The sequence below is a fragment of the Astyanax mexicanus genome, chromosome 13 (assembly GCF_023375975.1).
Source record: "Astyanax mexicanus isolate ESR-SI-001 chromosome 13, AstMex3_surface, whole genome shotgun sequence".
In the NCBI taxonomy this organism is placed as follows: Eukaryota; Metazoa; Chordata; class Actinopteri; order Characiformes; family Acestrorhamphidae; genus Astyanax; species Astyanax mexicanus.
In genome coordinates, this window is record NC_064420.1 from 12,063,804 (window position 1) to 12,079,007 (window position 15,204).

Genomic DNA, 15,204 nt, shown 5'->3' on the forward strand with positions numbered 1-15,204 from the left:
GATCCAAACAACCAATAATTTATAAAGGAAAATCATGAAAATGATCATCACTGTACGTATCTGTAAGTGACAAACTGTGAACATCTGCTTTTTAGTATCAGATTATGCAGGAACAACTTCATCTTAACATTTCTGGTAACTGTTGATTAGTCCTGCACATCGACTTTTATTTAAATGTTATTCTTTTTTAACTGTTCCCAGTTTGTGTGCTTAGGGTCATTGTCTTGCTGCATGACCCACATTTTCAAGATCAAGCTAATTTTAGTGAGCTCTGTTAAAACAGGATGCCCCACTCACACCTAACTGACATTTTTTTTTAATGTCCTATTGATACAAAACACCTAAATCTAACTCTAATTTCACTCAAATTCATTCATCTTAAAGTTTTAAACACCTTTGCCAACTATAGACACTATAGGTAAAGTTGGATGTTTTAGTCACATAAGCAGCAAAACAAAGTTTTTCATCAACATTCAATTGCTTAAATCACATTTAAATTTTCAAACGTTTTATTCTAGGAAATCTTGCATATTGATGTTTGAAGATTTGTTTTTCAAATGTCATTTTAATAATATAAATATTGGCTGATGTAAACAAGTAGATTTTAAAAAAGGCAGTCGGGACTCAGGCTGTGTCCGAACAGAACGGGTCTTTATTCAGGAAATGAAAGAAATAAGATTGTAATCAACACCCCATTTAAATACAAAACAAACCAAAATAAAAATCAACAATGATATTCATTTTGCATATCAAAGATCCATTCAGTAATAATTACAATCCCAACACTTCTTATACCACTTGGGGGAATCTATACACAAACTCTGATTTAGAAACTAGTTAACATTAACAATATTACAAAGATTTTTAGCTTTAAAAATAATTCAAATTAAAATAATATCTTAGCAATTAGCATCATAAAATTATATATTTATATATTTCCACATAAAAATACAAAATAATATTAATGACATATATGAAAAATTATTCCAAGTATTTTGCTACTATTAAAGTAAAATAAAAATAAAAAGAATAAAACAAAATCAACTGAAATAGAAATATGCATGAAAAAGTTTCTCCTTTTGTTAGCAAAACGCTATCCAAAATAACTACAATCATTTACATCAGTACAAAGATATCTGGATTTAAAAATAGTTGCAATGAAAAAAAGGGGTTTATCTTTTCTGACAGTAAAAAATGACACTGTGAATCAGAAATTTGCAAAATATGCAATGAAAAAAATAAATCTGCATTTAAAAAGGTATACACTGTAATTCTCACTTTTTATACAAACATTAGAAACAGTATTGCACGTCACAACACAGATTCGAGGTTAGTCAGCCTTTCAAAATGTGTTATATTCAAGTTTCTGCGCATCAGTGAGGAGAGACCTGTGAGGACTCGATGCAAACCGGGGAGAGTCTCAAGTGTTTTCCATGAAAATAATAATAATAATAATAATAATAATAATAATTAAAAAAGAAACCCTCAATGTTTTCTTCTGTAAAATTAAAACCTATGATGAACTTATATATTAATTATGTTAAAAACCAGCTACGTTATATATTAATATATCACTATACACAATAAACTGCATGGGTGTTTCTAGAAAGCTTCCGTTTGGGCTTTCTTTCTGTCTTGTCTCTCGTTCTTTTAAATATCTTTCATCAGAAACCCTGCTTGAGAACAGAATCATAAATAATCGGGGAAATGAAGTGTGTCTCTTAAGTGAAATAGAAAAATACAATCCAAATCAAAGTGTCGTCTACAAAAATAGTGAAATAAATATGATTTCGTACAAAAACAAAACACAGAAAAACAAAACACACACGCACACACACACACACACACGTGTACAAAGCAACAGTGCTCCACACGGAGAAGAGGACACAGTACTGATCGAGAACTCCATCAACAGTAGAGAGTTAAAGGGATACGGTGACACTATGAACGCTCTCGGAAGGCGGCCGTTTTCTTCGGCCGTTCTGGACAGGCTCAGTTCAGGAAACGCTTTCCTTTTTCCTTCATGGATTTTTTTGGGTCGTGGCTCACTACAGTCCTGATGCTACATTTATTTGTTTGTCTGTCTACCCTTTTGGGTTTCGTTCATGTCCACGAATCACCAAAACTCTTTCAGAGTACAGAACTGGATTAGCACTCTCGCCAGAATCAAGTCTGGGCCCACAGTCTTGCACAATGTCGACAAATAAGTTAAATAAATTGATTATTAAATAATCTGCTATAGTCCTTAAAGGTAGAATTAAAACGACCCTATAAGTTAAAGACAAAAATGCTACAGAAACGTTTTTAAATACTTTTTAAATGGTGGGTCTGGCTGGGTTGGAGCATACAGTAGAACAGATTTCAATGTACTATCATTCGTCTGCCAGGGATGTATGTAGCTATAGTGTAGTAGTGCATGTATCAGTATCATGACATGATAAAAAAATTTGATGGTCTAAGGGACGGGTGACACGTCCACATATAATAAATACTTGTGTTAAATAAGAAAAAAATTAATAAATAGAACACACAAATCTCAATGTGGTAACAGTAGACACGTAAACAATCAAATCACAAATACTCAGGACAGCACGCCAGGGCACTGAACGTATTACCAAAGCCACAAACACAGAGTTATAGACAGTACAGAAAGAGAGCTAGCGGCTAGCTAGTTAGTTAGCTAGATAGCTAGACTGATATATGTATATATATATATAGCTATATATAAAGCCAGAGATAGTACAGAGACACAGTACAGGTAGCTATTTGATAGGTATAGCTAGAGAGCCATAAAAGAGTGAACATGGAGATTTTTAAAAAAGAAAGTGTAGCGTTAGAAAGGTAGTTAGATTAGCTAGTTTGAAAAATATAGAAAGCCAAAGAAAGATAGTATAGAAAGATAGCGTTATAGATTTAAAAGAAAATAGAACATATAAAAAGGTAGCTAGCTTGCAGTTAAAAGCCAAAAAAGAAACGAGCTATAGAAAGACAGCTAGGTTAACTAGCTAATAGTTAGTATACGCTAATCTTATAGATTAAGAGAGCAGAACAGAAAGGATAGAAAGATAGCTAGCTAGTTAGCTAATCTGACAGACATAGAAAGCAAAACAAAAACAGTATAAAAAGTTTGCTAAGCTAGCTCACAGTTTGCTAGCTGCCTAGCTTAGATGTATAGATATAAAGCCATAAGTGAGTACGGAGAGCTATAAGCTAACTAGCTACTAAGCAATCAAAGACAGTATACAGAGACAGCTAGCAGCTATCTATCTAGCCAGCTAGCTAGCTAGTTTATTATAGCATTTAGAAAGTCAGCTAGCTAATCTAGATAAGCTAATGAAAGACAACCGAGAATGAATACAGTACCAAAGTGCTGCTAAACAGAACAGCATCCATTGCTTACAGAAAGATTGTCCCTAACACTGTCTCACAGACTTGCACTTGATTACAATGAGGGAACAGGACAGCGAGAATTGTGCAGACCAAAATGAATGATTCACTTCTACTAAAAACAAAACAATAAAAACACAATTACATTAAAAAAATATTGATTGGGTTGCATTTTTCATAACTCTCCAGGGCTTTTAGGTCCATCTCCACCTATATTTGTACATCTACATCTACTGATTATTCATTACTTTTTTTGTACATTTATCAAACAATCACACGTGCTGATAAGCTGAAGGACAGCACAGCCTAGAGCAAAGGACAGACAGAGTCCTTTAAGAGATGGCAGCTTCTGTCCACATTAGAACAAAAAGCTTCCTTCTAGAATTTTCTCACACCTACAGTAATGGATAACTTGGTTTATGTGAGTGGAGCCTTTCAGCCTTACAGGGCATTATGGCATACAAGGGGTAGGTCAGTAGGTGGGTGAGGTCAAGTGGGGCGAAGGCAAAGATGCTGAGATGTTTCCTCCAAGTCATAACTAAACTAAATCCTGAATCCACACGGAACTACTAGAGTCACACAACACGTAGACGAGACACACGAGCACAGGACAGCACACGGCTTCTTCACTAACCACCGATACATACGAAAAAGACGGGGGGAAGGTGGGGGAGGGCGTTGCTAACCTAAAAACTAATGTTTACTTGTAGAACAATGTATGTAAACAAATTATCACATCAATGCATGCAAAGGTCGTTAGTAAGAATTTTCAACTTAGTACTTCTTAATGTTCACTGTTCTTGATATAATCTTAAACTTGAGAGTCTATCTTTTTTTTATGTCTCTCATGCTACATAGTGTTGCGTTTATCTGTAAAAACGAATCTTATGTGTCTTTTAATGTTTTCTCGTTCCTATACGTGTTGGAAACCTCTAAGGCCTACCGCATGCAAAACGATGCAAAGACGACGAACATGCACTTATGCTTTTTTTTTTCACATTCCATTCTTCACACTGCATTTCGGTTTTTGATTTTTCCCCCACGCAATTCCGTTAAAGATGCCGTTTAGATATCACGACTATTATACCTATTAACTGTATCAGAATTATAGCAGCAAAGCGTCTCATATAGCTTGTGATTAAATTGCTGAGTAGAGCAACAACAAACCAGATCCGCAGGTCTGAGGTATTAAATCGTCTTGCAGGTCAGAAAAAACAGGAGAGCGAAATTTTAAATCTTCTTTTTCAGAATCGTACTAAAATCGTATATATTAAGAGCACATAAATACAACAGAGAGGGGAGAAACATATTAATATCGTTTTTCTACGGCAGAAATGCCTTGATTTCATGCCTCCTGTCGTTTATTACTACCTTTGGTTGAAGACCCAGGGCAGGCGTCAGAGATTACTACGTCATCGAGGGTTTTACAGAGGCAACTGCACACTTTGCCCACCAACACGGGGGTTAGCAGCAGACAGACGGACAGACGGACAAGCTGACTGCCCCCCCAAGCAAAAAACATTCCGCATCTACTTGTTTTTACTCGTTAAATCTCACATATAAAAATAATTTGAAAAAACTACAAAAAAATCAATCTCTTTCATTAATCTCCTTTTTCTGTTTTAGAAAACAACAAGTACCACAAAAACATGCCGTTCTCAGCCTGAGATGCAGTGGTGGAGGGTGGGGTCAGAGAGAGGAGAGGAAAGGAGGAGCAGAAGGTGAGGTGGGGGGTCAGTGAAAACAACAAAACAACAAAACCCAAAAACCGAGGCATGTAGTGTTTCTGGCTGCTACAAAAGATAAAGATAAATATATTAATAGATCTCTTATATACTGTATACTGTTAGGTGCTCTATACTGATAGCTTGGGCTCAAAGCACTTTTCTTCTTCTTGCTGTACGAACCACGTCGCCTGGTGTTCCAGCCTTTTGCTAGTTCCAGCCTCCCGCTAGTTCCAGCGGAAGTGGATCTGGCGGGGACGGTCAGCTCCTTCCTTAACCAGAGGCTTGTGGAACTCACGGCCAGCGCGTGAGTGGATGTTGGCCCAGCAGAACTCGCAGTAGTACTGCAGGCAGGTGACGTTGGCGCAGAAGAAGGGTGCAAACTTCCCTCCGCAGCGAGCCCCCTGACACTCGTCACACAGCTGATCGTCAAGCACGTATGGCTTCACTTCCACCTGTGGAGAGAAAAAAACTCAGAATTAGCTTTGGTTTTTCAATATTTTTATAAGTAAGGAAACTTTAAATGGGTAAAGAAGCATCACTTAATTTAAGAGGTTCTTTACACTCTTATTATTCTATTGTAAACATGGTCTTTTATAGAACCGCTATAGGTTTCTTTTTTTTGCCTTAGTGTGTACCATTTGGAGCCCCCTTGAAACCAAGGTTTCTGAAAAGAACACACAGGGTGACAGAAATTATGATAATGTACTACAAAAAAGAACAAAGGAAGGAGTGTAAACAGCTGTAAACTGTTTAAAATTCCCACCATAAGTTTGTTTTCCGAAAATGTTTCCTCTTTGTTGTGTTCATATTGCAGTGGTTGTGGTGGTATTTGGACTGGATCCAGACTTTGATATAAATTTGCAGAGAGTGCTGGCCAAGGCTGAGTACAAATACTACCAGGTCCCGTGAACAGTCTGTTCCAGCCAAGCCTGTCAATCATTTAATTCCTAAATGTAACCCCGCCTTCTTATAATATAGCCCAATAAGGTTTTGCCAGTATTAGCACAGGACACACACACACACACAGAAAAAAAGAAAGTAGTAAAACTTTAGTAAAATAGTAGTAAAAAGTAGTAAAATAGTAGTAAATCTCATACTCGTTTGTCAATGTCTCCGTGCTGCAGCTGGACAAATCGGGCGCTGATGGCCGCGATGTAGCTCTGCTGATTGGAGAAAGCCACACGCCCCGCCCCCTTTGGGTACTTCAGCTCGGGATCAGTGTCGATCCCGGCGTAGCACACGCCCCCGTACAGACGGTCCATGATCATAGCCAGCTCAACTGAAACAAAACACAGTTCCATTTTATAATTTTTGTTGACCTGTCCACTCAATATCTCATAATGGCCATGAGAAATTGAATGACCATTGTTGCCATGAGAAACTGAGTTGACGCCATATATTATTTTGAGGCCTCAATTTATCTTCATGTTCTATATGTCCTTAGAAGGTCAGACATGACTGAAAGATGTTACCTGCTCTCAGAGGGCGTGGCACTCCACCCACAAAGATGGTCTTGCGGGGGTCGAGAGGTTGGGAGCCGTCCATCACAAAGTCACTGTCACTTAAGTTCCACGGGCGGATCTGAACCTGAAAAAATATTTTGGAGCTTTTGTACTGATCTGTTTATCATGAAATGTTTATTGATTTTATTTTCGATAAATGTGCAGTATGTCACTGCTCAAATGTAAACGCCTGCACTGAAATAAAACCTTTTGGAAAAAAACTAGCAGTTTCTTGTGTCACGTTTTCATGTATTTCGTCTGTTTATTTACTCTCCTTGTGTTTATCCTGTGTCTCCTCCCCTGTGGCCTACCTGTTTTGTAGCTCCGCCCTCTCTTCCCAGGTGTTTCCTGTTTCTAGTCTGTGTCCGTTGGTATAAATAGTCCCCCTCTACTGGTTACCTTCGTCCGTGATTGTGCATTGTTGACGTCAGTCAGGTTTCGTGATCCCCGTGTTTTCTCTGATCTGTTTCTTGTTTTTCTTTTATGTATGTTAATAAATGTAACTCGCACTTGCGTCCGACTCTGCGTCCTCTCCCTGTTCCAGCTCCTGACAGAATCACGGACCAAAATATGGATGCAGCGAATAACTCTTTCCTGGGTTCCAGGTTAGCGATCCGGCGGATCCCTCTCTCCTCCAGCTTGCAGGTGGGGTGCACCTCTTTAGAAGCCTCTACCAACCGTGGCCGGAGGAGGCGAAGAGGACCGCACGTTCCGGCTCTACCTGCACCCGCCGGCCCTGTACCAGCGGCTCTCACCCCGGCGGACGGCGGCAGCTCAGCGGTTCTCGCCCCGGCGGACCACGGCAGCTCAGCGGCTCTCGCCCCGGCGGACCCCGGCAGCTCAGCGGCTCTCGCCCCGGCGGACCCCGGCAGCTCAGCGGCTCTCGCCCCGGCGGACCCCGGCAGCTCAGCGGCTCTCGCCCCGGCGGACTCCGGCAGCTCAGCGGCTCTCGCCCCGGCAGCTCAGCGGCTCTCGCCCCGGCGGACCCCGGCAGCTCAGCGGCTCTCGCCCCGGCAGCTCAGCGGCTCTCGCCCCGGCGGACCCCGGCGGCTCAGCGGCTCTCGCCCCGGCAGCTCAGCGGCTCTCGCCCCGGCCGATCACGGCAGCTCAGCGGCTCTCGGCCCGGCGAAATCCGGCGGCTCGGTTTTTTCCGCATAGGCGGGTGCGTGCGCTGCGCGTGCTCATGGACCATTTCACAGACCATTTGAACTACCCAGGACATTGCCTAGGATGGCCCTACAAACTGCTAAAACTTTTGCCAGTCCTAGCCTTCCCTCCATGTTGTTTGTTGTTCCTATGTGCATTCCAGTGTTAGTTCCTGTTACTGTTAGTATTCCTGTACCCCTGTCAAGTCATGTTATTGTGCCCATTCCAGTCACCGTGTTTATATCTATTCCTGTTAATGTATTGGTCCCGGTTCCCATGTCAAATCTCCTGTCAAGTCTTTTGTCCTGTCATTAGTCCAGTCTCTTGCGCTGTCCCCGGTCCCGTCCGTTTTTTTTTTCAGGCCTCTCTCTTCTGCCGGCTCCCGGGGTTTGGTTTTATGCGCCTCGGGAGCTGCGCATTAAGGAGTGGCTTCTGTCACGTTTTCATGTATTTCGTCTGTTTATTTACTCTCCTTGTGTTTATCCTGTGTCTCCTCCCCTGTGGCCTACCTGTTTTGTAGCTCCGCCCTCTCTTCCCAGGTGTTTCCTGTTTCTAGTCTGTGTCCGTTGGTATAAATAGTCCCCCTCTACTGGTTACCTTCGTCCGTGATTGTGCATTGTTGACGTCAGTCAGGTTTCGTGATCCCCGTGTTTTCTCTGATCTGTTTCTTGTTTTTCTTTTATGTATGTTAATAAATGTAACTCGCACTTGCGTCCGACTCTGCGTCCTCTCCCTGTTCCAGCTCCTGACATCTTGCAAGTTTATATAGATTTTGCCATTTTTTCTTTTTTATCATTATATAAATTAAATAGCCTAAATATATTTTAGTTTTGATACATTTATTTTCTACTTATGGTGCATCATCTATTTCCTTTGGACCACCATTCACAAACATAGAACTGCACTGCTCAAATTAGGTACTTAATCATTAATAACAACTTTTAACTTATTCTTAACTTTTTTTTGACATTTACAGCCAAAATAATTTAGTTTGCCTAATATTCTGTACATTCTTACAAATTAGCTGTATTTCCTCTACTGTAACTTGTGAGTGACACACGTGACCTATGCGTGTGTATTACAGTATGATGTGTAGATGACACTTGAAGTCCATTTCCATGGATAATTCTTGGAAAGACAGTTTTTATTTCAGACCTGGTCAAATTCTGGTTTATTTCTAAGCATTGAGTTAGTTGGACTCACTGGCTTGTCTTTGATGGTGGGGCTGGACACACACAGGTAGAGCTTTCCATCCTCCTCCAGACAGGCCTCGATCAGCGCCTGCACAGAGCTTTCCTCTTGGAACAGCAGAAAGGCGTAACCTTGACAACAGAAGAAAGAAAAAGGCTGTGAGGAGCTGAAACTGGGGCAACCTTCCCTTTGATGAAGAGACAATAAGACTGGAAGAGTATATAGGGTGTGTGTTCTGCATGGGGCTTTGAAAGGATTTTATATTTCCTGAAGCACTTTATTTTATATTATGAAATGAATGTAGAGATGTTAGTACAGTATTATTTACTATACTAATCAACATCCTTACAAATTGTATAATATTGCAACTTACTGCAGTGTTTCCAAACCCTTGTCCTTGAGGGTTAGCACATTTTAGAGATTTTTTCTTTTTTTGACACCCCCCGTTTTACTAAGTAATTGTTGAGAGCAGTTTGTAAAATGCTGTGTTACTGTCATTTTAAGAGTTGTTTGCTTGGGGATAATAGGAATTGACTTCCGGCCCTGAATTGACTCTAAATAAAAATATTATATTAACATATAGATCATAATAAAATTAAGAAATATATATATTTTCAAACAATTATACTCTTTTACTGCAGACTTATTATTCCTTTTGTAAAGTTAACATTATAGAGATTCAGCAAATCTTTAAAAAATGAACTACCATTGAAAAATAGGGAAATTATATGAAATACAGTTGTTTTTACAGAGGAACACAGATCATGCTGAATCTTGACATTTCACTTCTTAATCCCATGCCAGCAAATCAGCTGGTTTTTAGTCAAAACATATTTGTTACAATATAAAAATGACATGCTTCACTAGAAATGCACACTGGAGACATGCATTTAAACTAGTTTGCATTTTTTAAAATATATTTTATTAATTAATGGTTCACTGATATAACTCCTACACTATGTAACTTTGGTGGAGTTTGGTAGAGTACAATCCTGTAATATTACTCTACTTTTTTCACTTTTTCGTGTATTCTTCAGCTTGTCAACAAATGCTTGTGTACAGCTGTTAATGAGGGGGTTTTCAACGAGTGATTTGTATTGGGATTTGTAGGGGAGGCCTTGGAGCAAAGAACCATTAAGCACTGTGTCTGAAACTGTGCCACATTCCATATATAGCCTTTAACTTGGGATTCCACAATTTTGTAGTGGTGTATGAAAATGCAGTGCCAACATTTCCGTGTATTGAGGCAATCTCACATTGCACCTTAATATATAGTGAACAAATTATGTACCCATAACACACTACGTTAATTAGTTTGTAAACAGCTTCTCTGAGGAAACCTGTCGTTTATATTATTCATGTTAGGCAATCTGCTTATCAACATGCTTACCATGTTGAATTCTGTTTCCTAAGAGTGCTCTCTATAGTGAACTGGATTTTCAACTCTGCACCAAACACAGTTACATTTTTGAGGGCATTGTTTAATTACCTTTTGGAGGGAAGTAGGACTTGCTCTCTGCTTTGTGTGGCCAATCAACTACCAGGTGTCCAAAACGCCGGAAACTGGATGTGATCTCATCTATGTAACCAGACAGAGAAAGAGAGAGAGGCAGAGTAAGAACAGAGTAAATACATTACAAAAAAACTTAAATAACTTCATAAGAAAAAATCTCAGCTTACCTTCATCTATATCTGGGGGCAGACCCCCCACAAACACTTTACGAGAAAACCTCTCAATGCGCTCCCCATTCTGATGAGGGTAGTTGGGAGAGCCCAGAACCCCAGGAACCCCCGGATTGCCGTGCCCGTCGTCAAGAAGACCATCGTCGATGGGAAACAGGGAGGAGCGACCTGCAGAACACAAGAATGACAAGTGAGGTGGCGCCAACAGACAATGGTAAGACAAAATTATAGCAGGCACAACTGGTTCTTCTGGCATCACTCCATTACTGGTCAAGCTGGTTAAGCTTGTTAACAAGCTTAGGTCTTAACTAGCATAGCACTTTTTGTTTAATTTGATGGTTTAGCTGCTCTACAAGCATGATCAACCTGCCTAAGCGAAAGAACCAATATAACCAAGCCTAGTTAAACTTTCTGATCAGCATGACCAAGCTGATTAACCTGCATGGCCCAGTTTGCATGGATGACCAGCTTTTCAACCAACTTGACCATCAAAAACCAGCATAAAGCAGCTCAAACCAGCCACCAGCAAAAGCTGGTCTTGAGCTGGGTTTTTAGCAGGGAGTTATCTAAAAAACACGGCCAAAATGAAGCATCTTGAAACCTAAATTTTGGTGGCACAGTGCTAAAAACCTTATGTACCAAAGTCCAATTACAGAACTCTATACCATCTTCTGTCTTCAATTTAACTCAGGACTCGGGATGTCAGGACTGGGAATCACACCCGGCTATGTTGGCTACGTTTCAGCTAAGCGCAAATACTATTTCAAAACACTTGCAAGAAACAGTCAGCTAGATTTTAGAGTTTACAACAACTGGTTTGACAGTTATTTACCAGTATTTAATGGTGAATCCAGTCAAAGCATTGCCCCAGGTTAGCATTGTTAGCTATATCAGTTATATGCATTACACAGTATTATACAGTGCATCCAAAGACAAAAGTTGGATGGTACTGCATGTACAACTAACTGATTTCATCACAGAAATAGATAACAGAAAGTGCACAATCACAATGCTAACCAGGGTGTAGCATTTAGCAAACAAGTCTCCAGACACCAAATATGTCTTTGCTAAATTTAACGTGATGCAAAAACTTTGTGAATAAATGTATTTAGTATTATATTTTAACCATAATTTTAAGGGCAGGCATTTGTTTTACTAAACCTAGCCTTAATGCTAATCTGTTCATTATAAGACTTAAGAACGCTCCATTGGTATTTTAATACACATGTGATCTGCTGAGGGGCAGTTTAGTCATATGTCAGTCTCATTCAGACCTGCTGTGTATACACGTGTCACACACACACACATACGCACACACACAAAGACAAGCGCACATATTTGAGCCATGCTAACGCAGACAGCAGGGCACAGGAATTAGCCTTTACCTCGTCGTCTCCCATAGCTCCTTGCTGCATGTAAACAGAACACAGTAGAAACAAGTTTGTGTAATTGGGGCGGAGAATTAATCATAATCATAAAGCTTAAAGTTTTACACACAACTGCACAAAAACACACAAAACAGCGAAAATTTATATTCTGTATTTCTCAGTTGTTGTTCATTCATACAAGCGAACAAAAAAAAAAAGCTGAGCTTGAGGTACTGAATGTCTTTTTCTTGCGTACCTCTATTCACAACTGTAATTGAATGTGAATGTACAGAATAATATGATGTAAACTGAGGCAAAATGACTCTGTCAGTTGACTAGTTTAGTTGTAATCTAGCTAGGCTTTCTCATCACATCGCACTGCTGATTTTAGCTAGGGCAAAGGCAAGGATGGGCTTTTATTAAATCCTGTGAAGCACCCACAAACCTTTTCAAACTGCTTCTAATTTGAACACACTCGGAGGACACGCTAAATGCTTTTTCTGTTACAACAGCTAACAGATGTTAGTTTTGGACAGCGCTGGACTAAAGATGTGTTTCATTTCACCTCGGAAGTGAGATGTCAGAGCTGGGAATGATGTTACATCTGATTTTAACCTCATATTTTAGTAAAACATTGCGAAAACTAGTTATCATTGCTAGTCCTATATCATGTTAGAACTGTTAGTAGTTTTAATTGTTTGGAATTGCTATTTTTTTTACAATATCAAAACTATTTTACTTCAAAAATGTGTTCAACAATTTGTAGAAACCTGTAAATATGAAGGCATTCTGCAGATGAACACAGTTTAGTGCTAAAAGCAAAGAAAGCAGCCTGACCTTTTTTCACCTCCTCGACCTGAGCGTGTACTTCAGACCAGCTGTTTTCTCTCCACTCCATAAAGAGATGCTCCACATATGAGCTGCTAACGCATCCATTTCCCTTTATAAAGCTACGAGTCATCTCTCAAATATGAGTTATTTGTTGTTGGTGAAGAAGGCGACGTTTATACACGTATCAATGTTGGCATTTTGAGAAATTTCAGGGACAGATTTGTTTACATTACACACAGATACAGCTCATGTGAACCGTTAAGATCCTGCCAAATCCTGTTTGACCATTTTAAGCCTTCTTTTTAACTTGTAAGCAATTTGTGTTCACAACATTTTATACAATACAGTATTATAATAAACTGAATGGCATGCCTGGCCTTGTTAGCATAACCCAGCACTGGGAAACATTTACAGACTTAGAGATTAATAGCTTATGAGACAGCTTTATGAGTGTTTGATATGAGTCAATTTATTAGGAATTACATGCTTCATTCCACTGGTCTTCTCTCTCTCTCTCTCTCTCTCTCTCTCTCTCTCTCTCTTTGTCTCTTTCTATCTCCCTCTCTTGTTCATCCTCCCCCAGAACCCTCCAGCCTATCATGTGACCCATAAAAGGACTCCAGCCAATCACATGATACACACACACACAAACACACACACACTGAACACTGCTGATTCGTGTGACCCGGACCATTAGACATAGTATAGCTCTTCTCTGTCATGTGACTACCCAAGCAAAACAGCTCGGCTAGCATGAATTGGTTGGAGCACTTGGGGGTGAAACAACTGTGCATGCTTAGTTTCGTGCCCTTTATTGGACTATTTTATTCCTTTTACTTAAAGGAATAGTTTTAAATTTAGAAAATAGCCAAGAATGTAAGTTTTGCTTCTTCAATTTTGGACTGATGTCATCAGTTAGCATCAGGACCAGCTTTCAACCTCATTTCCATGCCAAAATGGTATCTCATAACTTTTGTCATGTCCCATGGAAACTAAAGAACATGGCACTGAACTGTAAGATGTCTGTTCACATGGACAGTTCTAGCCAGATGCTACCATGTCATGATAATTATCACTGACTGGGATGTCCACAGTCTATGGCAATGCTTACAATGACATATGACACAAGTCTTGCTTAAACTTTGATAATCTACGTTACCCTGCCATGAGCACGCTGGCCAGTAGTCAATCTCACTCACAAGAAAACACCTCACAACTTGAATATTATATATTACTATTTGCTAGTAATTTGCCCTGTAATGAACACTAGTCATTACACTGGGATCTAATGAAAAAATACAACACTGTCCACATATACAGTGCTCTTGAAGTATGCAAGAACATGAGCAGCTGCCTCCATGGCATTGACACACAAATGCTACCAGTGTTGCAACACTAAAAATACCGAATCTGCACCACTTAGTGTGGGATTATGAGGACCGAAGTGAGCGCAGTCAATCCGGGCCTGATCGTGCACGGAGAGCAGATGTTTTGGTCTGCGTTCTTAGCGCTGCTATAAATGGACAAGGATTGTCTGAGCACGCGAACGCCACTGCCAAGAACTCCATCTGCACTTTCCTTAACCAGCCACGAGTCACAAGTAAATGCATATCTGCTCTATCATCTCAAACATGCCCATTCCGTATCGAGAATTCTGGAACTCTAGAGGGTCTGTTATTCTTTTCGATATTAACAGTGTAGAATGGTCACCTGCTATTGCAGATCAAGGCACTAGCCAACAGAGTGCAATACCTAAAGTGTTGTACATATATGTGGTCTAGAGTCAAAGTAAGGATCTTGGGGTAGTGTCCCTGCTATTTAATGGTCCACTCTAGATGGTTTGTTTCTTTTTCTTATTTATATATTATTTCGTGTTGCTGAAATATGTCAATAATAAAGTCCCCTTCCTAGAACCTACCTACTGTAGACGCAACCCATTTACCTAGAAGTACCCTAGCTAAAACACCCACCCTCTAAATCTAGATTCACCCTCATCAAGACCTGCCCACCTACTCAAATAGTTATAAACCATGATAGACACAGCCACTTAGCAAAACTCACATATCCAAATAGCACCTGGCTACCTTCCAGACCCACCCTTGGTAGAACCCAACAAGACCCAACTCAGCTACCTAGCAAGACCCACACATCCACCTAGAACCATCCACCTAGCTAGACCCACCCATCACCTAGGAAAGGCTTCCCACCCACCTAGCTAACCCATGAACCAATGCTAGATAGACCCACTTATATCTGACAAGACCCACCGACCTAGCTAAAGCCATATCCACCCACCCACCTAGACCCAAACCAGCTACCTAGACACATCCACCAAGCTAGCAAGAACCATCAACTGACCCATAATTTTAG

At 40.1% G+C, this 15,204-nt stretch overlaps 1 protein-coding gene across 3 annotated transcripts in view; it reads right to left on the bottom strand.

Annotated features, from left to right (window-relative positions):
* Positions 1–630: 630 nt before the first annotated feature.
* Positions 631–15,204, bottom strand: part of cpeb2 (cytoplasmic polyadenylation element binding protein 2) — a 36,706-nt gene continuing 22,132 nt past the window's right edge. For 2 of the 3 annotated variants that reach the window (XM_022687072.2, XM_015601322.3), the window contains 6 exons: positions 10,634–10,804; positions 10,443–10,532; positions 8,966–9,084; positions 6,587–6,701; positions 6,212–6,393; positions 631–5,566 (listed from right to left, as the gene is read on the bottom strand). In XM_022687072.2, the coding sequence (XP_022542793.2) occupies positions 5,339–5,566; positions 6,212–6,393; positions 6,587–6,701; positions 8,966–9,084; positions 10,443–10,532; positions 10,634–10,804 (905 nt within the window). In that variant the 3' untranslated portion in view covers positions 631–5,338. Of the gene's footprint in view, positions 5,567–6,211; positions 6,394–6,586; positions 6,702–8,965; positions 9,085–10,442; positions 10,533–10,633; positions 10,805–12,021; positions 12,046–15,204 lie in introns of all 3 variants that reach the window. The other variant, XM_007233404.4, reaches the window with a different exon arrangement.